The sequence below is a fragment of the Saccopteryx bilineata genome, chromosome 1 (genome assembly GCF_036850765.1).
Source record: "Saccopteryx bilineata isolate mSacBil1 chromosome 1, mSacBil1_pri_phased_curated, whole genome shotgun sequence".
NCBI classification, from domain to species: domain Eukaryota; kingdom Metazoa; phylum Chordata; class Mammalia; order Chiroptera; family Emballonuridae; genus Saccopteryx; species Saccopteryx bilineata.
Window position 1 is genome coordinate 43,152,537 of NC_089490.1, and position 25,790 is coordinate 43,178,326.

At 35.2% G+C, this 25,790-nt stretch overlaps 1 protein-coding gene and 1 non-coding gene across 2 annotated transcripts in view; both read right to left on the minus strand.

Annotated features, from left to right (window-relative positions):
- LMBRD1 (LMBR1 domain containing 1) overlaps positions 1-25,790 on the minus strand; it is a 124,779-nt gene that overhangs the window by 29,631 nt on the left and 69,358 nt on the right. The window contains exons 9-14 of the mRNA XM_066253193.1: positions 22,789-22,941; positions 14,181-14,245; positions 13,884-13,986; positions 13,375-13,479; positions 10,449-10,598; positions 9,122-9,200 (exon numbers count right to left, since the gene is read on the minus strand). Coding sequence (XP_066109290.1) covers positions 9,122-9,200; positions 10,449-10,598; positions 13,375-13,479; positions 13,884-13,986; positions 14,181-14,245; positions 22,789-22,941 — 655 coding nt within the window. The remainder of the gene's footprint in view (positions 1-9,121; positions 9,201-10,448; positions 10,599-13,374; positions 13,480-13,883; positions 13,987-14,180; positions 14,246-22,788; positions 22,942-25,790) is intronic.
- LOC136321255 (small nucleolar RNA SNORA29) lies at positions 1,695-1,830 on the minus strand. Its single transcript, XR_010728529.1, has one exon. It is a non-coding gene; the product is annotated as a small nucleolar RNA SNORA29 (small nucleolar RNA).

Here is a 25,790-nt window from a genome sequence, read left to right on the forward strand (position 1 = left end):
CCATCATCTTTAATCCTAGCTTGCACCTGGTGGGCAAGTAAAAACACACACTGGGCTCCAAAACCCACTCATTCAGTGCTCACAAAGCTACTGACTTATCTGAGTTTCCTAGAATCAAAGGTTTCTAGCTCACCAGACTTATTAACCTCTGTTCCCCATCTCCTTCCTTCTCCCTGCACAAACTGGCTTTTCCCTCAGCACTCCACCATCTTGGCTGCTTCTCCTGACCTCCTCCATGTTGCCTTTCTCTATTCTCCTCTCTAAGCTAATCTTAGGAAGCGAGCGAGCAAGCTCCTGGTCTGCCCCACTTTATAGTGCAGAAATCAAAACCTTTAATCCAATATACAAAATAGGGAAGTCTCTGATACAAAGTCCACCCCACATCAAAAAGGGTGGGAAAGGCTTAGTCCTAAAACCAAGCCCCAGGCTACAAGGATCCTTCCTGCCTGCCCACAGCCCGCCCCCAACACACATTAATATTATATAATCATGTCCATTCCAAGCATAAGAACAACTAATATCATCACCTGGGAGATGGGCTTCCATGTGGGCAGCACCATCTTTAACAAAGTGAGCATAATATATAAGGTCTACTGGAAAGTTCTGTCCGTTTCTATCACAACAAGTTTCGACACGTAAGCACATGTTTATTTGGCGTATGTGTGCCTCTCTATTTTTATCACTTAATGTATACATACTAAGGTAGCAAATTAACTAAAACAAAGTTGATTCACGTTAGTCTTATGTGTGAAGCGATAGTGTACCCATGGCTACTGATAAAGTTCATTTACGCCACTGTATTTTTACGAATTTCAACAAGGAAGAAATGCTACAGAAGCATGTAGAAATTTATTGAAGTGTTTGGTGAAGGTACAGTTTCTGATAGGACATGCAGAAGATGGTTTGAAAAATTCAAAACAGGTGATTTCAACCTTTCTGATAAGCCACATTCTGGGAGACCATCTTTGATCGATGACGATGTTAAGACTATGTTGGAGCAAGATCCTTTTCTGACAACATTGAGGTCGCAGAAAGGCTTAATTCAGCTCAGCAAACCATTTCGGACCATATTCGGAAGATAGGATTGGTGTGGAAATATTCAAGATGGGTGCCACATGAATTAAGTCAGAAGAATTTATATTTTGTTTTATTCCAAAACGGACAGAACTTTCCGGTAGACCTTATATTTTATCTGCCCAACAATGGACCTGGAGATTACTATGCTAAGTGAAATAAACCAAGCAGAGAAAAACAAATATCATATGATCTCACTTATATGTGGAATCTAATGAACAAAGTGAACTGATGAATGGAACAGAGGCAGAGGTAGGGTCACAGGGACCAGAGGGACAGCTGTCAGAGGGAAGGGGGATGAGGGGATGGAATCAGAGAAGGTGAAAGTATTAGTGAAACTATATATACAGATAACAAGACAACAAGTCCCAAAGGGAAAGGGGGGATTGAGGGGGGTGGGAGGGGAGACAAAGATGGGGACACGTTGTTGGGGGTTGAGGGTATTATATTGAGTGAAACACCTGAATGCACGTTAACACAATAAATTAAAAAATTTAATAAAAAAATTTAAGTGGCATGATGCAAACAAAATACAAAACACTAAAATGTTAAATGAAGAAAAAGAAACACTTGGAATCCAGACTCTTGCGTTAAACCCCTAAATCTCACACAATCTGTGGAATTTTCCGTCCGGGCCATTTCGTAAAGGAGTAGGACACAAATCCTCCTTCTTCAGATTATGGCAACTGAATCAATCCCATAAGCATAGCCACTAAAATATATTATTAGGAGAAAATGTGGTAGTCGAATAGGAAATATCTCTGCAACTTTTAAATCATCTGTTGGGACCTTAGTTTCCACATCTGAAAAAAAGAGGATTAACTATTTAGCTTTTGTTATTTTAGTTTTTGTTATTTTCACTTTCTAATTTATATTTTTAAAACTTCACACATATTATGTGTCTCTTTATGGCTTTTATTTCCATTTTTATAATTCATATTCAAAAAAGAGAGGAGAAAAAGTTTCTCTAAATGTTTTCAAAAGGACAGGTTCTAAAAGTTCTGTGAAAACGGGTCAACATGTTTGTTGGCAAAAATTGAACAACTTGGCAAACAAGTTTTATTTATAGAGAATGTATTTTGAATCATCCATGGGCATGTTTATTCCATAATTTAGTGTTCAACCATTTTCTAAAGTAAGGTATTGATGCATACTTTATTAATTTTCCCTAACATTATATTTAGTTATTAAAATAGTTCTCACTTTCTCCTTTTACTTCCCAATATGATTATAACCCTGTTTAGCTTTTTAATTTTCAGTCTGCTCAGATTTTTGTAACTTGTCTACTTTAGTTTAACACATCAGTTTTTATTTAAGCACAATCTGCTAACTTGAGTCATCTTAACCATTTGTCCTGGTAAAATTATATCCTAAAGCTAAAATATAAAGCTATAGACCATCAGATTATTGTTAAGGGTATCTATACATATTGTGTTAAATACATTTGATCAGAATAACCCTCCAAAATTAAGTTTGATATATGCAGATCATTTCATTTCCAGGTACTTTAATGTCCAAATTAAAAAAACATTAGTTTCTTATGAGGGTGATAACTTCTTAAATTATATAAATGCCTAATCATTTTGTTGTATACCTAAAACTAATAAAAATTGTGTATCAACTGTAATTAAAAAAAAAATGTTTAAATTAAAAAAACAAAAGGACGACACAAGATAACTTGAAGAAAGGGTAAGATAATTGACTGGAACAGTAGAAGTAAGACCTTGGGTTCATAGATTTTTAAAAGTGATCATTCAGAAGAAACACATTTTCTTGCTGTGTCCCTCACCGTAGTCCTCAAGTATTCAATGCTCCTGCCACAACTTATTGTTATGATTACTTGTCAAATACATTTATGCCTTTATAATGAAGGTTCCTTTTCTGCTTGGAATAGCCTTCATTTTTCTTCTTTTTTGGTTTATTTAGATTTCACTTATGCTTTTGGGCTCAGCTAAAATGTTCCCTACAGAATAAATCATTCCTTTTTATTTCCTACAGTATTTTGTTTTTATTTCAATATAGCTTGCTATTTATTTTTCCTTTTCTTATGATTATTTTTGTACCAATCTTTTAGGCTGTATGCTTTTCAAAGGTAGGGACAATACACACACACACACACACATACACACACACACACAAACTTCCTCTGAAATTCTTTCCAAAAATCTACCCCAGTACTCACAATGGCTATTATGCGTGTCCATTAAGAAACAATGATCTTTCATTTTCCTATATTGACTCAAAATAATTATGTTTGTTACTTTTAATAACTATTTAAATACTATTTTCTTTGCATTAATACATAAGTTATGTATTAATGCTAATTAGGTTAAGTAACAAAGAATATGAAACTAGGGATATAAAAGTCCTTTTGCTGCAATGGGAAATAAAATTTAAAATAATTTCTAATTTGCTCAATTGACTCACTTTTTTTTTGTATTTTTTCTAAAGTGAGAAGCAGGAAGGCAGAGAGACACACTCCCGTATGTGCCCAACAGAGATCCACCCAGCAAGCCCACTAGGGGGCAATGCTCTGCCCATCTGGGGCTTTGTTGCAACCAGAGCTGTTCTAGCACCTGAGGCAGAGGCCATGGAGCCATCCTCAGTGCCTGGGCCAACTTTTGCTCCAGTGGAGCCTTGGCTCCGGGAGGGGAAAAGAGAGACAGAGAGAAAAGAGAGGGGGAAGGGTGGAGAAGCAGATGGGCGCCTCTCCTGTGTGCCTTGACCTAGAATTGAACCCAGGACATCCACACGCTGGGCTGACGCTCTACCACTGAGCAAACCGGCTAGGGCTCAGTTTTCTCACTTTTAACATATAAACTATGCATCACTTGTCAAAATTAAGTAATTATATTTTATATTTTTAAAAATATAAAATTACTATAAATTAAGTAATTTTGTCATTTTAAGAGACTTTGTAAATATAATGTAACAGACATTCTTTATAAATTTGCTAAATCATTCTATTCTTTAAAATATTATTTTAGATCCTGTCCAGTTAATACAAAGAACCTAAACTATTTATTGATGAATAACTCTCTTTTAAGTGATAAATATTATAAACAATTTAAGCTAGAGTTTCAGTGACATTTTCTAAATGTTTTAATAAATGCTAGACCACTCCAAATATAAACACTATATTATAAGGTCTACCGGAAAGTTCTGTCCGTTTCTATCACAAGTTTCGACATGTAAGCACATGTTTATTTGGCACATGTGTGCCTCTCTATTTTTATCACTTAATGTATACATACTGAGGTAGCAAATTAACTAAAACAAACTTGATTCACATTAGTCTTATGTGTGAAGCGATAGTGTACCCATGGCTACTGCTAAAGTTCATTTACACCACTGTAATTTTTACGAATTTCAACAAGGAAGAAATGCTACAGAAGCATGTCTGTCACATCCACCATAGTCCCCAGACTTAGCACCCTCCGACTATCACTTGCTTTTGTCCTTACAAAATTTTTTGAAGGGCAAAAAAATTCAAAAATAAAGAAGATATCAAACAAGCACTGGTTCAATTTTTTTGCATCAAAAGATAAAACATTTTTCAAAAATGCGATATACAAATTGCCCTCACGCTGGCAAGAAATCATTAATAATAATGGCAATTATATTATTTAATAGTTTATTGACAGTAAAAAAATTTGTATTTTGTTTTATTCCAAAAATGGACAGAACTTTTCAGTACACCTTATATTTTAAAAGTCCCTAATATGTACTTAAAATTGATAAAAGATCAATATATGTAGTTTTAGAAATCATGCTTTAATATTTTTCAGAAATAATTTAAAATATAACACTGTAAATTATAATTTGTTTCTAAATCTAAAATTCTCCAAAATTCTGTTATTTGCAACAAAGATGCCATCAAGTGTCTGAGATACTTATGATAGATAGTATCATCTACCCTAATCAAATGTTCCCACCAAAATGTCACAAGCAACTGTGCTGATTTTTCTCTCTGCATACTGAGATTTCATAGTTTGTGTTTAAATAAATATTGCCACACCAGTCCATCATAATTCATTCTACCTCGTCTGTCAAATTTCATGCCTTAATTTGCTTCTTCATTTTCCTTCATCATTATTTTTACTGTATTCTCTTAAAAAATCTACCCTGCCACATTGGATAAAGGCATCAGTCTGGGACACTGAGGACCCAGGTTCAAAACCTGGAGGTTGCTGGCTTGAGCAAGGGGTCACCAGCTTGAGCGTGGAATAATAGACATGACCGATGGTAGCTGGCTTGAGCAAAGGGTCGCTGGGTTGGCTGGAGCCTCCTGGTCAAAGCACGTATGAGAAAGCAATGAGCAACTAAGGTGTCTCAACTATCAGTTGACGGTTCTCATCTCTTTCCCTTCCTGTCTGTTTGTCTCTCTCTCTCACACACACAAAAAACAAGAAAAGTAAAACAAAGTAAAATAAATCTACCCTGCCACTCTAAATTCAATGATCATATTTCTCTCATTCTCTTCTAAGTATGCACAGGTTAAATTAAATTTGGAGATTAGACAGAGAACATAAACTGGCTGAGATACATAAATCACGTCCACAAACCTAAAGGGTATGATTTTATAATGCTAAGAAACATTTCAAAGGATAATTCAACTGAAATGTTTAAAACAAATATTTAACAGTTCAAAGGGAGTCATTTTAAGCACTATAAATTAGATTAATCTGAAAAAGAAAAATACTGAATGTGGTTCATAAAAAAGTCATGGTCAAGTATATCTCTTGACTAAATCTTATTGATCTATATACCATACTGTAATATATAAATTCACTCAGTTCAGCAATATAAAAGGCATTTTAAAGGCCCCCTTTACATAAGTGCAACATACTTCTGAAATCTTGACTTGTTCTTATGGCTTTTGTGGGGGTTTTTGCTAAGGTTTCAATATTACTACAAGAATTTAAGAAACAGTATTTCATATCTTCAGGATCACTGACTCTTACTTTAAAAAATCACAAATCAACTCAACAGTAATTTTTCATTCTATTTGCACTTACCTATCAACCCTATTTGTTATGTGTGTATGCACATTGTAAAGTAAAAAATCTGGGACTAAAGTCATTAAAAAGTAGAACTGGAAAATCAAGTATATTTGTTTATATTAGAAGTATTTTTCTTCAGCAAAAAGAGGTATTCCTACCATATCTGTTTTCCTATCTTTTGTTCTTTTCTCCCAGTTTTAGACTCGTCTCTATTTCCCTGTGCACCCCAGACTCTGTCTGGTCACTACTCTCTCCCTCTCAGCCTGGCCTTTGCTTTCCCTCCTCCTTCAGTCCTTCACCCCCTGCCCCAGACAACCTAAGCACTGATGGAGAATAATCACACCAGTTGTACAGAGTTGTTCAACAGAAATAAATTGAAAACTTCATCTCTGTCCCTTGACATATTTATCTACCGCGAACTCATCTTCAGCCAGATCCTTTTTCTATTCACCTTCACGGCCTATCAAAAAGTTTTGCTACTTTTTTCAATTTTGTGCCCACACCCACTCAATTCACAGCAGATGACCTAAGGTTAACAATTCACAGCAAACTAAGATAAACATACAGAAACGCCGATTTCCTGCCCACCCTCACTGAGTCCATATCATTGCTTCCTTCCTTGCAATCTAGAGAAAGCATTTTGTCTTGCTTGATATTAATACCATGCCCTCCAAAATTGGATGATATTGGCCCATCATTCATCTGTTGGTATTTTTCTCTAACTATTGGCACTCCATTAGTTTTATCCCACCACCCCTAAGTCTCTACTAATCTTTTATTTTTTTTTAAAAAGTCCATGACCCTAAATGTCTTCTCTAGTTCCCATCCAATCTCTCTCAGTCTCTATTAAGAATTCCTATGAAGACTAATTTTCTACAAAGACTAACGTAAACTCAGTCACTGCTTTATATTCATTTTTACTGTCATTAGTATTTATCTCCATCATTAACATTTTTCACACTTTTCTCTGTACCCTCTTTATCTGCTTTGCCCTTAGATTTTCCTCAGAGTTCCAGTCTCCAAACTCTTTTCACTCTCTACCCTCAGAATTCCTTACACATACATATCAAATCTCCATCTAAAAGTTCCTGAGACATCTCAAGTGAACTAATCATTTTTTACACTTTTCTCGAATGTCAGCATGAATTTTTATCTCAGCTTGGTAACACCAAAATTTACCCAACTATTCAGTAACAAGAGGGCCATTCTAGAACCATCTATTTCCCTTATCACTGCTCTAGATCCAAGCAATAAAAAAAATTCTTTAACCCCATAAATTTCTTTCTTCGTTCCACACCCTCATGACCACTATTTACTTCAGGCTTTCACTATCTCTTACGGGTTATTATCAATAGCTCTCCCTGGCAACGACTCCCTACTGATTTCTATACTCTGGTCTCAATTCCTCAAATCTACTCTCTAAAAAAAAACACAAAAACAAAACAAAAAAATCTACTCTCTATAAACTGTTATAATTAAGTTACTGAAAATAAAGCCGATCATACCATCTACTTTATTGTTTAAAACTATTGGCTCTTCAGCTACTTTCCAAGGCCTTTTGTGATCTGGCACCTAACTATGTAATCTCACTTCCTCCCTCTCTCCAATGCCCACCAGTCCCATATTTAAAAAAAACAAATCAATGTTTTATTATTATTATTACTATTACAAAACAGTGTTTCAAATTATCTTTCACACATACCCATACAATTTAAGGTAATTTTATCTGTGCATTTTGTTCCTTTGCCTACAACAGCTGTCTCTTCCTGCACAAACCAGATAAGTCTATCACCCCGCAGTGCAGCCCTGGTACCCCATTTCTGAAGCTTTTCTGTTTGAGATTCCACTGCGATCTCCTCCAGGTAGAGTTCATTACTTTTTCCTCTGGGCTATCGCTGTGTTCTGTACCTATTCCTGTCATTCCATCACATTCTATAGTTAACCCTGTTAAAAATCTCAGAATTTATCTTGTTCATAATGACAACCCACGAATGACTTATAAAGAAATAGACTATATTTGACACATTACTTTACCTTGGTATATAAGCATTTTGAAGGCAGAGTAGAAAAACCTTTGCAAATTTTGAAAGAATTAATCAGGACAAAATGTATATTCAAAGGAAAAAAATCACACTAACATACAGAAAATAGATGAAAAGGTGATTCTCTAGAACTCATACAGGTTAAGAGCACAAGATCACAGAGTTTTTCTCAGAATTCACACAAAATACTTAGCCTACTGCCTGAAACACAATTATATTTTCTTAGAAGTTACTGCTAATATCATTAACATTATTAACTAAAGTGACCGGACTTGGACTAATTAAAAGTTAATCTTAGTCAAGGTACTTTTGATCTTGGTCCTAAAAATTAGAGATTTCACCAAAACTCTAGAGTTTTTCAAGAAAAAAATAAGTTATTTTAAGAGTGATTTCTTCTAGCATGACCAGGCGGTGGTGCAGTGGATAGAGCATCAGACTGAGATGCAGAGGACCCAGGTTCAAGACTCCGAGGTCGCCAGCTTGAGTGCGGGCTCATCTGGCTTGAGCAAAAAAAAGCTCACCAGCATGGACCCAAGGTCGCTGGCTCAAGCAAGGGGTTACTCGGTCTGCTGAAGGCCCGCAGTCAAGGCACATATAAGAAAGCAATCAATGAACAACTAAGGTGTCGTAACAAAAAATTGATGATTGATGCTTCTCATCTCATTTCTGTCTGTCTCTATCTATCCCTCTCTCTGACTCTTTCTCTGTCCATGTAAAAAAAAAAAAGAAAAAAAAGGTGATTTCTTCTTATTCTAGTAAATGTGATAAATAGTAACTACCTTTATTACTTCAATAAGTAAGTAATTTTAATGGCCTTTTCCCTAATTAAAATCATCATCACCAAGAAATTCTATTGAAGAGACTTACCAATTTCTTCTTGCTAAGTTTCTTTGTCACCATATATTAAAAAAAATGCATCAAATGATCAATTAACAGAGCAAATGCAAGGTGGTTCTTTTCTCAGATTTATACATTCTACAGCAGCTGCGTAGGCTGCCTTACCTTCAGGGGCATCTGCATCGCATCTCTTTGGCACAGAAAGGGTTGAATTGCCTTTATGGTCATCATAAGTTGAATTGCTCTGAAAGATGAACATATGGTTAAAATGTAACTAAATTAAAAATTATATTTTCATTCAAAAGTAATCACATTAACTTTATATTGTTTTTTATTAAATTACATTTAACTAATATTCTAAAAGGTAAATTTTACGATGAATCACAACTCTTTAGGTCCTGTATTGAACAATATATAGTTTCTTCCCAGAGAAAGAGCTTACTCGCATTTGCACAGTAGAACAAGTAAAGAATATCTCTGGTCCATGCAAAAGCACATCTTACTTCATTCATTCATAGAAAAATGTTTACAAAGCATGATCTAGTGAAGTAGGTGCAGGTGATGAGACAAGAAGAAGAGGACAAACAGGTATCAGAAGTAAAATATGATTCAGGGGATCTTCCAGTATTTTGTTTCCCAAACTCCATCATGATCGCTCCACCCACATTGTTACTTAACATTTTTCAATGAACTAACTTTTCAATACTTAGCAATATAATAGATAGCACTGATTGATGTTTTTTGTTTCTAATTACAAGTTGAAGTAAAAAATGGAGGATAAAGTACAGATAAAAAAAAGAAGTGATCTGGGTGAACTAGATTAATAATGAAGGGTCTATGAAAGCAAAGCTTGAAATAGACCCTGAAACATGGATTTGATTTGAATTGTTAGAAAGTAGAACAAGAGGTATTTTTAAAAAAGTAAACAAACTAAACAAAGCTTGAATCAGATACAGTAAAAGTCTTTTAAATTGTCAAAAAATCCAAACTAGTTACCCAATTACAACTAGGAACTACAGCCAGCTTTTGAAAGATTAACATCAGTGTTACAGGTAAGAGCATACCTACAGCATGTTAAAAGAAAGCCCAGTTACCCACAAATAAATACATAAAGCATCTCCTGTGTGATTTGTAGTATTATAAGCAGACATAGTTTGCTCAACAAAACTTTCTGGGGAGCCATATTAATAAAATTACTTAAAATGTTATCTTAGAGGCAATGTTATGGCTTTTAATATAGTCTGAGATAAAGCTCAGTAGCTTAGCACCATGGGATTCATTAAAAAACATTTTAATGAAATTCAGTATGTTATTTAAAAAAATAACTTGTATGAAACAAATATAAATATGTTAAAAAATGGAGTGAAAAAAGTTTTACCAATATTAATTTTAATCTAATGAGCTAATGTGCCAGCCTTCACAAATTAAAATTTGCTTTTAAATATCAGTATCTTTAACATCAAAATAATAAATTTTTAAAGTTTGTACTTACCTCTATTAAGTAGTTTTGGCTTCCATACATTACATACTGGGGAGCAAGGCTGTAAATCATATAGCTAGTGTGAAGGACAATAAGCAGAAGTATCATGCAAAGGAATAAGAGTGCCTGGGGCCTGGTTCTACCTCTTCTGATTTTATATAACTGGAAAGAAAAGGACAGTAACAGTATTTCAGCAACAGGCTTTCTCTGTAAGGCACTAAGCCCTGCTCGTGTGTTAGGGGTGATAAAAGAGTTCCATCAACCATTTCTTATTTCAAAATAAATACTAAGAATTCTTAGTCATTCCAAATAATTATAAGAATGGTAAAGACAATTTTCTCCCTATAAAGCTTTTAGGTTTAGATTTGTTTATTTTTAAATCATAGAAAAGCATCTATATTCAAAGGAGACTGTAAATGGTTCATTAAAAATCGAGGCCCAAGAGAAAATACCGGTATTAAATCATCTGTTTCCAGACAAATGTTCTAAATTTATTATGCAACAGCATCTGTTAGAAGTTCATAGAGCTAAGAAGAATTGTGTACTACCTCTAAATCTATCGAAAGATGAGAAGAATTAGCCCTGGTCAGTTGGCTCAGAGCATCTAACTGGCATGTGGATGTCCTGGGTTCGATTCCCAGTCAGGGCACAGGGAGAAGCAACCATCTGTTTCTCCACCACCCCCCACCCTCCATCTTCACTCTTTCTCTCTCTCTCTCTCTCTCTTCCCCCCCCCCACCCCCCGCAGCCATGGCTCAATTGGTTCAAGCACATTGGCGCCAGGTGCTGAGGATGGCTCCATGGAGCCTCTGCCTCAGGTGCTAAAAATATCTTAGTTGTAAACATGGCCTCAGATGGGCAGGGTACTGGCCCCAGATGGGGATTGCCGGATGGATCCCAGTAGGAGAGAATGCAGAAGTCTGTCTATCTCCCCTCATCTCACTTGGAAAAGAAGAATGAAAAAAAAAAAAAAGGTGAGAAGAATTATTTTAAACTATTAGTATTAGTAATATATTTGTGGTTTTATATAACATTACTGCACAAGAACATCTCACATGTTTATAAATACTCATTTCTATGAAATACTCATAACAACCTCATACTGTCATAAAATCTAGTTTGTGAAAATTTATAATAATCTGAGTACATATCTTATGTACCTACACTAGAGTAAAACTAAAACATATGCTAACAAATACAAAGAATCAGGTAGCTTGCTTCATTTCAACGGCAGAAAACTTTTATTTTAGAAAATAAGGTATCATCTATCTCAGGGGTCCCCAAACTACGGCCCGCGGGCCACATGCGGCCCCCTTAGGCCATTTATCCTGCCCCCGCTGCACTTCTGGAAGGGCACCTCTTTCATTGGTGGTCAGTGAGAGGAGCATAGTTCCCATTGAAATATTGGTCAGTTTGTTGATTTAAATTTACTTGTTATTTTAAATATTGTATTTGTTCCCGTTTTGTTTTTTTACTTTAAAATAAGATATGTGCAGTGTGCATAGGAATTTGTTCATAGTTTTTTGTATAGTCCGGCCCTCCAATGGTCTGAGGGACAGTGAACTGGCCCCCTGTGTAAAAAGTTTGGGGACCCCTGATCTATCTGTTTTATTAGTAGATTGTGGTACAATATAGAGTAACAGAATTCTAATTTTAGATGAGATGATGATATGATCCCATAAAATTTTACATTTCCCAGCTTCCTTTCACCTATTAGTGGTTAGTAGTGATAAAATATTAAACATTAAAAGAAAAGTTGAAGTCCACTGGGGATTTCTGGGGATGTCCTGCTTCTTACAGGTGTCACCCCTTCCTCCTTTCTGCCTTTTCCCTATGTAACATGGACAGGACAAATGGAGCTACAGCTGCCATATTACAATAATGAAGGAGAGACCAAGAGAATTACAGAGATACTGAACTTGACATTTTTGATCTACTAAAGCAATATTAGATTTTTTTCACCATAGCAAGAAGTCATTCATTAGTTTAAGCTACTATTTAAATGGTTTTTCTTTTACTCACAGCTTTAAGTAGTCTCTATTTGATACAGCTTCATTTTAAAATGTTTTTTTTTTTTTTTTTTTTTTTTTTGACAGAGTCAGAGAGAGGGACAGATAGGGACAGAGAGAGATGAGAAGCATCAATTCTTTGTTGCAGCACCTTAGTTGTTCATTGATCGCTTTCTCATATGTGCCTTGACCGGGGGCCTACAGCAGAGTGAGTGACCCTTTGCTCAAGTCAGCGACCTTGGGCTCAAGCCAGTGACCATGGGGTCATGTCTATGATTCCACACTCAAGCCAGTGACCTCAGGGTTTTGAACCTGGGTCCTCTGCATCCCAGGCTGATGCTCTATCCACTGCACCACTGCCTGGTCAGGTCATTTTAAAATTCTTAATTTAACTCCAAATGAGTGTAAGAAAATAACCCTTTCTCTAATGATACAGTGATCTTTAACTCCTAGTAGAAAGGACTATTTTTTGAGCTCCAGTGTATCCATTTGTGCTTCAATGTGTTTTCATGCAGCTAAACACTAATGAAAGTATATAATATAAATTCTAGAGCAGAGTTGTTTTTTAACCTCGGCAGTACTGACATTATGGGCTAGGTAAGTCCTTGTTGTCAGAGGCTGCCCTGTGCACTACAGGATGTTTATCAGAAACCCTGTCCTCCACCCACTAAGTGCCAATAGTGCCCCCCCTACTGGGAGCAACTGAAAATGTCTCCAGACCTTGCCAAAGGTATCCAGGGGGACAAAATCACTCCTGTCTAATAAACACTGCTCTAGACAAAAGCTTTTTATCTTAGCATAAAGTGAAAAGCTAATTTTCCATCAATTTTAGTATATATTTACAACTTCTATATAATCAATCTAAGGTTATTTTCAATAATTAAAATAAGGCACAAAATGAGGAAAATAATATTGTAATATATACTCACTCTAATCCAAAAGAACCATATGCCAATATTTCTAATCCCCGCCATTGAAGTAAAAATAAAGTACATAATAATAATTGTTATAAGAACATAATCAAGAGGGAAAACCTGAAAAAAAGATAAAAGTAAATTCAATACACAAACAAGGCTCTACAAGTCATATAAAATTAACTAAAACTTCATTACTCTTATTTAGCAAATGTTTAAAATATCAACCCTGACTTACATTAGACTATTATAAAAATACAACCACAACAAAATCCCCATAATACAACTACCAAACTACTACCAAATTGTTTAGTACCATTATCCTAAGAAAAATTCTTTAACAAATTAAGCTAATAATTAATAATCCTTAAAGCAATATATCAGTGTAGAAGTTATATATATAAATAAAAAGCTAAATCAGCAGAGGGCAGAAGCTACTGCCAAGTATTAATAGGTTTTTCAACATAATAATTTGACAGTTGTGAGAATGTTTGCTAGAATATAAAATGACTTTTTTAACTTACTGTTTGTAGTAAAGGCAAAAGCATATTCAGTGGATTACTCAGATTTGTTCCAAAAATTACAAAACCAGAATCGATTCCAGCTGAATGAAGAGCTTTATCCAAACTAAGACAAACAAAGAAATAGAGTGATTTTATAAATTATATGACCACGTTTTCAGTTAATTCATAATTAAGCATGCAAATTCAACTGAGTCAAAAAAAACCTCGAACAGACAACATTAATGAATTCAGCATGGAAAATGTGTAACATCATAGGATTTATGTAAGTGCTTTAGAAAATGTGTCTAGTTTACTTACTTTGATAGAAAGAGAGAAATTACAAACAGCAATGCAACTAAGATGAAAAATATTCCCCAAATGATCTAAAAGGAAAGAGAGTATTAAAATATAGTTCTAAAAGTTGATATTAAAAGCATAAAACCATTATGTTCAATATGAGTTGCTAGTATATGACCATAATTTAATTAAAATGATCCAAGAACATTTTAATTTGTATATAATCTTAGGCATTTGTCATTGAAATTTTCATTATGACATTGAGAACACATATATAAAACAGATAAAGGATTTAAAAGTCTTCATTTGTATGTAAACATGAGACCCTTTGCTAGGTCAAAAAACAAGGCTGATATTCAGTTACATATAAATTTAAAAATTAATTGAAAAGTTCAGACTAATAGGACTGTATTAAGACCAATATACACACATACAAAACCCAGCACCAAGAAAGTCATCAGGTTTTAGTTTAACAATAGTAAAATATGGAATTTGGAACATTTTCCCATAGAATTACAATGTGTGTGTATATATATATAATGCTTACTATATATATATACATCTATATATACTGTATATGCCAATTATATATACATAAAAAATTTTAGCCTGACCAGATGGTGGCGCAGTGGATAAAGCATCAGACTGGGACGCGGAAGACCCAGGTTCGAGACCCCGAGGTCACCAGCTTGAGTGCGGGCTCATTCGGTTTGAGCCAGGCTCACTAGCTTGAGCCCAAGGTGGCTGGCTCGAGCAAGGGGTCACTCAGTTTGCTGTAGGCCCCTGGTCAAGGCACATTTGAGAAATCAATCAATGAACAACTAAGGAACCGCAATGAAGAATTGATGTTTCTCATCTCTCTCCCTGTCTGTCTGTCCCTCTCTCTGAAGCTGTCTCTGTCACAAAAAAAAAAAAAAAAAAAAAAAAAAAAAATTATCACAGCCCAGAAAAGACTATATAACTGATAATATTTCTGAAATAGAATACTAGCATCACTAAAGCTGTAAGGTAAAACCATGTTGCTGTGGAGAAATCTGTTACGCATTGTAATTGGTAGAACATATTTCCTTCTACTATATAAACCTTGTATTAGGGAAGGTAGAAAACTAGCAAAATCTTCTTGGAACTTGGTCTCTAAGAAATAAAATTTCAGAAGAAAAAAAGGGGTGAAATCTACGTTACTAAAATCTAGGCTCTTATTTTTCTTGACATCATCCCAAGTTCCACAAACAACTAGGCCATGATTACTAAGAAAATACATGTATTAGGTAAGCTGTGTGCTGGCACGAGTTATACTGCTGTTGGTTATAAGTTCAATGCTGATGAATCAACAATATACATTAAATAAGTTGTTCTTAAACACAAACACACAAATCAAGGTTATGTACTAATCAGCCGATGATTTCCAAGTTACAATCCAAGGGTTTTTATGTACTCCAGCTTTACTGCTGTACTAATGTTCAGAAGGTTTACATAATTTACAAGTGGGTTGTATAAACTTTAATATCAGTATCACAAACTTACTGACAATCTACAAAGATCTTGTAGGTTATACAAACTTTAATACTCAATTATTTTCAACATAAAACACTCCAAAATATATCAATTTTAACTTAAATTAAGAAGCACTACACTAAAGCCCAAAATATACCTCTCAAATGAAGGGTGATCAAGTAAAAATTTGAAATGTCCGCTTATACTTTCAATACAATATTTAATAAGCCTATTTTAGAGTTAGAGTCAGTCATTGCCTTTAGGTATTTTCACAGTGTGGCCTAAAACTTCACATGCTTTAAGTACTATTATCTGAAGAAGGAAATCTGCTACATATTTAAACATAATTCACATTTAATTTCAGAAGGTTTTAGGATGACAGAAATATGACTAAAGAAAAATGAAAATATTTCCACATACCTTGGCAACAACTATGTACTGCCAGTGTATAATAAAATTGTATTTTGCCAGAGCAGGTGGTGGCGCAGTGGAAAGGGCATCGGCCTGAGACACTGAGGACCCAGTTTCGAAACCCAAAGGTCACTGGCTTGAGCTCAGGCTCATGTGGCTTGAGCTTGGGATCATCTAGCTTGAGCGTGGGCTCCCCAGCTTGAGTGTGGGGTCGCTGGCTTCAGCATGGGATCATAGACATGACTCATGGTTCCCAGCTTGAGCCAAAAGGTTACTGGTATGAAGCCCAGGGTCACTGGCTTGAGCAAAGGGTCACTGGCTTAGCTGGAGCCTCCCGGTCAAGGCACATATGCAAAAGCAATCAATGAACAACTAAGGTGCCGCAACTATGAGTTGATGCTTCTCGTCTCTCTCCCTTCCTGTCTGCCTTTGTCTGTTCCTTTCTCTCTCACAAATAAATAATAAATAATTTTTAAAAAATTATATTTCATTGCTTGCTTACCTTATAAAATTTAGTCATGTTAAGGTTTGCTTATTTCTTAGGGGTTTGGGAGAGAAGTAGGGCAATCAGAAAATTTTTTTTACCAGTTCTTTGTTATGGATTTTCTTTAAATAAACAAACATTTATTTAAGTATGTGTACATGAACAATGGATAATTTGAAAGGTAATTTAAGGAAATTCCATTTATCTAACATAAAAAAGAATAGTTAGGAATAAATTTAAATAAGAAGGCAAATAACATACACTGAACACTAAAAAATACTGCTAAAAGAAATTAAGAAAAATATATAGAAAGACGTATTTATGGATTGGAAGGTTTAATATTGCTAAATGACAATACTATTAGAAGTAATCCACAGAATAGATTCAATCACTATCAAAATCACAATGGTGTTTTTGCAGAAACTTAAAAACCCATCATTACATGACTCACACATCCTGATTTTAAAACTTACTACAAAGCTACAGTAATCAAAACAGTTTTGGTACTGGCACAGAGATAGACTTATAACCAATGGGACAGACCCCATAGATAAATCCTCACAAAATGTTCAAATGATTTTTGACAAGGTTTCAAATCCCATCCAATGGGGAAAAGATAGTCTTTTCAACAAATGATGCTGAGAACAGGACATCCACATGCAAAAGAATAAAGTTGGACCCTTTCCTTTCACTATACATAAAAATTAACTCAAAATAAAGATCTAAACATAAGACCTAACCCTATTAAATTCTTAGAAGAAAGCTCATCAAGGCATTGGATGTAGCAACATGGAGGAGAGATAACTACTGTCTGCTCTGCAAGGCGGACCTGGGCTGGAAGAGAGACTGCTGTCAGCCAATCCCTCTTAGAAACTGTGACTGCAACCGATGTCTATTCTGACATAATCAGCACCCTTCCCTTATCTCCTGCTATGTGCTGGTTCCTGAAACAGGTTGTTGTCCTGACCTGGTCAAGCATGTAATTTCCCATACTTTATAGTATTCACGTACTCATACCAGTGATTATCCCCCCATTTTACCTTATACTTCCTTGGCACCTGCCAAGTGATGCAGAGATTCATTTCATTTTGAAGCCACCCAGGACAGGCCTCTTATGTGAGTTTCTCTTAATAAACTCTATTAATTATCAGGATGCAGTGGCCAGCCTCTTTCTTCAGCCTTGCCCTGCTTTCCATTTATGAAGGCAGACTTTAAGTCTCAGGGCTTTTCTTAGCGTCTGCGTGTACTAACAGGCAAGTACACACGTATACACAAACACATGCCCAGATATATATAATAAGAAGTATATATAGTAAAATATCAAGTTATATTTCAAACCTAATTAACCTGTAGGTTAGCAAGGCCAATCAGTTGGACAAGCTCAAGGTATGCCCTTATGCCCTCCTGTCAGAGGAGAGTTTAATCAAATATTTAAAGAACATTTTAGAATGAACATTTAGAAATGTGTTCAGTAGTATATATAAATGCTGTTTTAAGGAGCTATTAACATTCTAATTAAATGCTTATCTTTGTAAGTGCCTTAAACACAAAACTAATTTTCTCCATTGAATTTCATGACAGTTATTTTTAAGAAGTTGAAAAACCTTAAGTATAGAACTATAACAATAGCAGCTGCAATTTTCTGAACTCTGTACATTAAAAGGTGATGCACAGCATACATATATTATAACTCCACTTTAAGGATGAGAAAATTGAGGTTTGGAAAGGTGAAGGGAAAAGAGGTTACATAGATTGATAAGGATCAGAACAAGGACTCAAAACAGCAAAGTTCATGCACTGAACCCTCGTGCTCTGAAATGAGATGTGCACATCGTAGGGAATGCATGGTCATGTGAAACCACAAGATCAACAGGCATCTCATGAAGATCTAGTCTTAGGGAAAAAATGTAGAACTTTTGCATTTGCAAATTTTTAAAATTGAATATATCTTATTAATAAAACAAACAGAGTATAGCATGGAGTAAAGAGCAATACTGCTACAAACTTTTGAGATAGATGGTACTTCAAAGAAATTTTGTACCAGGCACTTCTTACCAGTGTTAAATCACCTTCAGTATATTCTGAGCACTGAAAAGAGGTGAGTGGAACTGTATCTACCTTCTTCTACTAGAACTACTTAGATGTTAATGTTTAAGAAACACTAAGAGCACATGGCTTCCTGGTTTTTGTTTTTTTCTTGTTTTTCTGTTTTTTTCCGAAGTTAGAAGTGGGGAGGCAGTCAGACAGACTCCCGCATGTGCCTGACCAGAATCCACCCAGCATGCCTACCAGGGGCGATGCTCTGCCCATCTGGGGAGATGCTCCATTGCAGCCGGAGTCATTCTAGTGCCTGAGGCAGAGGCCATGGAGCCATCCTCTGCGCCAAGGCCAACTTGCTCCAATGGAACCTTGGCTGTGGGAAGGAAAGAGATAGAGAAGAAGGAACAGGGGAAAGGTGGAGAAGCAGACAGGTGCTTCTCCTGTGTGCCCTGACCAGGAATCAAACCTGGGACTTCCACACACCTGGCTGATGCTCTACCGCTTAGCCAACCAGCCAGGGCTGGCTTCCTGTATTTGAATTAATCAACTGTGGATAAACCCAGAAATAATGAGTAATAAATAGTTTCTATATTTCATTTAAACAATAACAAAAAAAGTATTTATCTCTTGGCATTCATGTTAAGCCCTCAATTACATAACAGTAAGTTTGTATTTCCAGATATTTCCCTAGTACTAATTATTACTAACTACTCCTAAGTCAGAACTAGATAATGGAAAGATAGGTAAGAATTTAGATAAATATTTTGGAATAACATAGTTATACAGTAAAAGGACTACAAAATAAACTGTATTGGAGGTTTCATCCAGTGCAGTGAGAAAAAAAAGCAACTGGAAATCTTAGTGGCCCCTCATCTATCGTGAGGGTTTGGTTCCAGAACCGCCATGGTAGTTGAAAATCTGCAAAGTAGCAGCCTTATATTTTATTATTTATATATATATATTTTTTAAGGCTTTATAAACCCTCCCCACACTCTTATAAACCTTTCCCACACTGTTATTCACCTTTCCTACTCTTATAAACACTTACTACACTCTTAAACTTATGTAATATTAACCACATGTAAAATTCTATATGGGTACTCACCAGTGAAAACTAATATGTCTTAATTAATATTTTGATATTGTTTTCAATTTTTTAGGCTAGAAAATGCTTATTTTACTGCAAAAATAATTTTAAAAATATAAAAATACCTATACACCGCAAAATCCCACGATATAGTGAAAAATCCGCAATATAAAACTAAATATATACAATTTAAAAATCTGCAATACAGCCTGACCAGGCGGTGGCGCAGTGGATAGAGCGTCGGACTGGGATGCGGAGGACCCAGGTTCGAGACCCTGAGGTCACCAGCTTGAGCATGGGCTGATCTGGTTTGAGCAAAAGCTCACCAGCTTGGACCCAAGGTCGCTGGCTCGAGCAAGGGGTTACTCGGTCTGCTGAAGGCTAGCGGTCAAGGCACATATGAGAAAGCAATCAAGGAACAACTAAAGTGTCGCAACGAAAAACTAATGATTGATGCTTCTCACCTCTCTCCATTCCTGTTTGTCCCTATCTATTCCTCTCTCTCTTCCTGTTTTTGTAAAAAAAAAAAAAAAAAAAAAAAAGATATTACTTCTCTCCATTTACCTATAGATTCCAAGTAATCCCAACAGAAATTGCCATAAATGCGTTATGAAGTTATGAGTTGATTCTAAAATTTATATGGAAATGCAAAAGTTTTAGCATAGCTAAAACAATTTTGAGAAAAAGCAAAACTGGAGAACTTACACTACCTGATTTCATGACTGATTTGAAAGCTCTAGTAATCAAATTTTAGCACAAGAGCATAAATATCAATAAAGAAGAGTCCAAAAACAGACCCACACACGTGTGTGTGCATATATAATCAATTGATTTGACAAACTTGCCAAGGAAATTCAATGAGTAAAGAATAGTCTTGAAAAAAAAATGGCACTGATATCCATATGGAACATAAAATAAGCCTTGACCATTAGATCATACCATCACATAAAATTATCTTAAAATGGACCACAAACCTAAATACTAGAGCTAAAATTATAAAATTTCTAGATGAAAACAAAGGAGAAAATGTTTGCTATAAAAACTTTAGAAACATCTCTTTGAGCGTTAAGAAAACAGAAAAGAAAGCCACGGACTAGAAGACAACATCCACAATACCTAAATATTGACAAAGTACTTGATTCAGAATACATAAAAAAATTATTGCAACTTACTCAAAAAACAAAAACCTACTTTTTAAATGGACAAACAAGCATTTTAGAAAAGATAAAAAAATAGCCAATAAGAAGACAAGATGATGTTCAATATCATTAATCATCAGGGAAATGCAAATTATAACCATAAAGAGATACTACTACACACCCATTAGGAAAACTATTACAAACAGGAGTTGACAAGAATATGAAGAAATTAGAAATCTTATATTGCTGTGGGAATGCAAAATGGTACAACCACTTTGGAAAATACTTAGGCAATTTCTTATAAACTTAAAACATATATTAAACATTGGGCCCAGCTAGTCTACTCCTAGACAATTAATTACCCAAGAAAAAATAAATGAAATGCACACACTTATCTACACAACGATTTATGCACAAATGTTCACATCAGTATTATTCATAATAACCTCAAACTGGAAACAACTCAAATCTACTAACAAGTAAGTGGATAAACAAAAGGTGACACAGACACATGTTGGAATGCTACTAAGCAATAAAACAGAATGAACCACTTAAAAAATGCAATATGGATGAATCTCAAAAACAAAAAAGCCAGACAAAAGACTATACACTCCCCATTAAATTTTAAAAAGATTATGCATCCATGATTCCCTTTATATGAAATTACAGAACACATAAAACTAAACTATAACGACAGAAGTGCATTAGTGGTTGTCTAGGGTCTGAGCTCAAGGAAGCAGGGGGAGACAAAGTAACTTTTGGGGGGTAATATGGATGTTCTATAAATACATATTTGGTAAAAATCAATCTGCACATTTAATAAAGGTGATTTAAAAACCCTTCTAAGCATATGTTCAGTTAAATGGAACAGAGCATGTTTAAAACAACGCAGTTAATGTTACAGACTGGTTATAAATATTTATAAGAAGCTACAAACAATTTAGGATTAAGGTTGGGGAAGGCTTCATCATACCTTTGGTACTATGAAGACAAATCACTTTGGGGAAAAAGGATTATGGTGAGTCTTTAAAAATCTTATTCTAACAGAAGGGTAAAATAATGATACACAGAACTAATCATGGTATATTTTTGAAAAATTCTTTTAAAAGAAGAGCTTTTGGGGGTGAGCAGTAACTGCATTTCCTCATTTCCTTTCTAGTTATAAGAGGAAGACAAAGCAGCATTAGAATTCAATCTGACTGATCTCTGATGGGTTCTAAAAAATACTTTTTAAAAAATTTAGCCAAAACCCACTTTCTAGATTCATTTTGCCTAACTTTACTTAAACCAGTCTATTTACTACACTTTTGGAAATTATTACTGGCATTATACACGTATGGTATGCAAAGCTCTGGTGTTTGAAATGTCAGACAGAAAATGGGCACATATGGAAGTCTGTGGCCAGCAGTTCTAGCTACTTTTTAGACTCAAGGTCTTATTAAGATAACCTTGATTCCATTTAAATAATTATGTTTAAGTGACACAGGCCCATGAATTCAATGCTAGCAAATATGCTGCCCCCCAAAAAAAACAAGTAATGGTTTTCCATCTCAAATAATACATTTTTACATAGTTTTAGCCACATATCATCTAACAATTAAGCAAACTCAATTACTTTTCAGTTGGGGCTCCTAAGTAAGTTGTACTGAGTCCCAGGTCTCCTATTTATAGAAAAATACAACTTGCAAAATATACTAACAGTACACTACATTACTTATCTATATTTATATTTCCCAAACAAGTCTGTTGATTACACAGAGTACACTTGCATTACACAGGAGTAAATAAAGTTCAGAGTATCTTGCCCAAGCTACCAAAGCACAGAACTGTGATTCAAAACCAGATTATTTTAACTCAAAACCCATACTCTTAAATACCAGCTGTAATGACTCACAAGGAGAAATCAACCTCTCTGAGAGGTAATATATAAACTTGGAAGAAGAGTGACAGCATTACTTTTAAAATGCCATTTACCTTCAGGGGCCGCAGAGCACCACAAAGTTTTGTCCAACAGCTGTTTTCAATGAATTCTAAGTGCCTCTCTCTTTTCTTAAGTGTTCGTAACCTTTCTTCAAGTTGTTTTAAGGAGCGTTTATCCCTGGCTGGCAAAGGTCGACCATCTTTGCTCTGCAAACAACAGAACAAAAATAAAAGTTTCTACCATTAAGATCTTAATAAAGTAACCCATCAGAATTAGAAGATCAGGCAATGCAAACTTTTTAAGGTTAGTTGTGACTCCTTCCGCAAATTTACAAATTGAAAATAACTGACAATTTTGATGTGACAATACACATATCTGAATCAAGGTCAGCATCAGAATGTGGATGTATGTATATTTAATACTGAACTTCCTCTTAGTCCCTGTTTTCCAAATATATGGTAAAGTTACGTGGAGAGAATATTTTTAAAACATATTTTTATGGGATACTTCATGTAATGTGTTCAGTTATTCTTGCTCCCCCCTCCCCCGAATCCTTTCATCCTTTACCTGAACATATTGATATTTCATGAAGGCTGTAGGATTCTAATAATTTATGTTTCTTCTAGCTTGTCTAATTTGGAGGTATATAGGCTTTCAAGATACTGTCTTATCCTTCACATTTTGTGGCATCTACTGTAATTTCTCTTTCATTTGAGTTCATTTAGACTTCCTTTTTCTTAGTGAGTCTAATTACAGGTTTGTCAATTTTGCATCTTTTAGAAAAACCAGCTCTAAGTTTCATTATTTTTTAGTCTTTATTTCTGCTCTGATTTTTACAATTTCCTTTCTTCTATTGACTCTGAGCTTCATCTGTTCCTTTTTTTCTAGATCTTTAAGGTGTAGATTGGTCTGTTGGTTTTTTCTTGAGGTAGGTCTGTACTACTATAAACTTCACTTTTAGTTTTGCTTTTGCTGAAGCCCAAAGATTTTGGCATGTCATATTTTCATGTTTCCATGCAATTTTTGGTTTTCCAATAATGTTTAATCTACATATATTTGTGATTTTTCTAGCTTTCTTCTTAGTTTCATATTCTTGCCATCCGAAAAGATAATTGATATTATTTCAATATTCTTAAATACTGAAACTTGTTTTATATCCTAACATATACCCTTGATAGTGTTCCATGTGCAGTTGAGAACAATATTTTTTGTTCCTTTTGGATGGAATGTTCTACATATCTAATAAATCCCTCCGGTCTAATGTGAGGCTTATGTTTCTTTGTTGACTTTCTGTCTATACGATCTATTAATATAAGTGAAGTATTAAAGTCTTCTACTATTATTGTGCTCCTGTCAATTTTTTCACTTAGGTATGTTAGTAATTGTTTTATATATTTTGGTGCTCTTAAGTTGGGTGCAAATATTAATAAATGTCCTCCTGATGAACTTTCCCCTTTCCTGTTACATAGTGTCCATCTTTGTCTCATTACCTTTTTTGGCTTTAAGTCTACTTTGTCTGATACAGCGACACTTGCTTTCTTTTGGATATCATTTGCTTGGAGTATCATCTTCCACCCTGTTGCTTTGAGCCTGTATTTGTGTTTGGAGCTGAGATGAGTCTCCTGTGGCAGCAAACAGTTGGGTCTTCTTTTTAAACTCATCCAGCTATTCCGTGACTTTTGATCGGTGAGATCAGTCTGTTCACATTTCCAGTGATTAGTCATATATGAGGATTTACTACTGCTCTATTATCTTTTGTTTTCTGATTGCTCTATATCTCCATTGTTGCTTTTCATTTGTGTCTGTTATTTTAGTTTGGTGATTTCCAATGTTTTTCTCTGCCTTCCCTTTTTTTACATTTTATGTCCGTGGTCTAGATTTTTGTTTTGTGGTTACCTTGAGATATATATAGAGATATAGATATAGTGTAACCAGATAAAATAGTCCTTTTCCTTCTGGTATCATCTTATCTTCATTTGCCTATACAAGTTCCATCCTTTTCCTCCTCCCCTTCTGTTTTTGTCATAAACTATCTCTTTTTATGTTGTGTACCTGTTACCAAATTGAAGTAAGTAAAGTTACTTTTTCAATGCATTTCCCCCTTTAACCTTTGTGCTGTAACTAACTGTTTAACACTCTACTTATAATCAAGTTGCAATACCCTCAACTTTGTGTACTTTTTTATTTCTGGTAGAAGAGCTTATTTTAATATTTTTGGATAGGTCTTATGCTGAACTTCCTTATATTTTGTTTGTCTGGAAAAGCCTCTATTGCTCCTTCATATCTGAAGAATACCTTTGCTGGATAGATTATTCTTGGCTGTAAACTTTTATCTTTCAATATTTTGAATATGACACTCTACTTCCTCCTGGCCGAGAGCATTTCTGCTATCTGATATAGGCTGATAATATTTCTTTGTCTCCTGGCTGCCTTTAGAATTTTTTTTTAAGTCAGAGGAGGATAGAGAGGCAGACTCCAGCATGTGCTCTGACCAAAAACCACTTGGCAACCCCTATCTGGGGTCAATGCTCAAGTCAACCAAGCTATCTTCAGTGCCTACAGCTAATGCTTGAACCAATTCAGCCACTGGTTGCAAGAAAGGAAGAAGAGGGAAAAAGGGAGGGAAGGAGAAGCAGCTAGTCATTTCGCATGTGTGCTCTGACCAGGGATCAAACCCAGGACAAGTGGACAGATGCTGACGCTGTATCTATTGAGCCAACTGGCCAGGGCCAATTTTTATTTATTTACTAGCTGTACCCGGGCACGCGTTGCTGTGGCTCAGTCTGGTTAAATGGAAAAGAAAGAAAAGAGAAAGCGCACATTTCTAATATGTTTAATTTCATGATGCTTGTGGGTATACAATATTTTTTTGTTGTTCCATTGTCTGTGCAGATATAGAGATTGGTTTGCCGACTCTAGAACATGCAACATATAATTGTCCATGTGAAAAACAATCTGTGTATAGATCTAAAGTGCACAATTCTAAAGATTGGCCCTGAGCTTTGTTGATGGTGACTGCAAACGCCAATCGAATTGGGAACTGCAATCTCTTAAA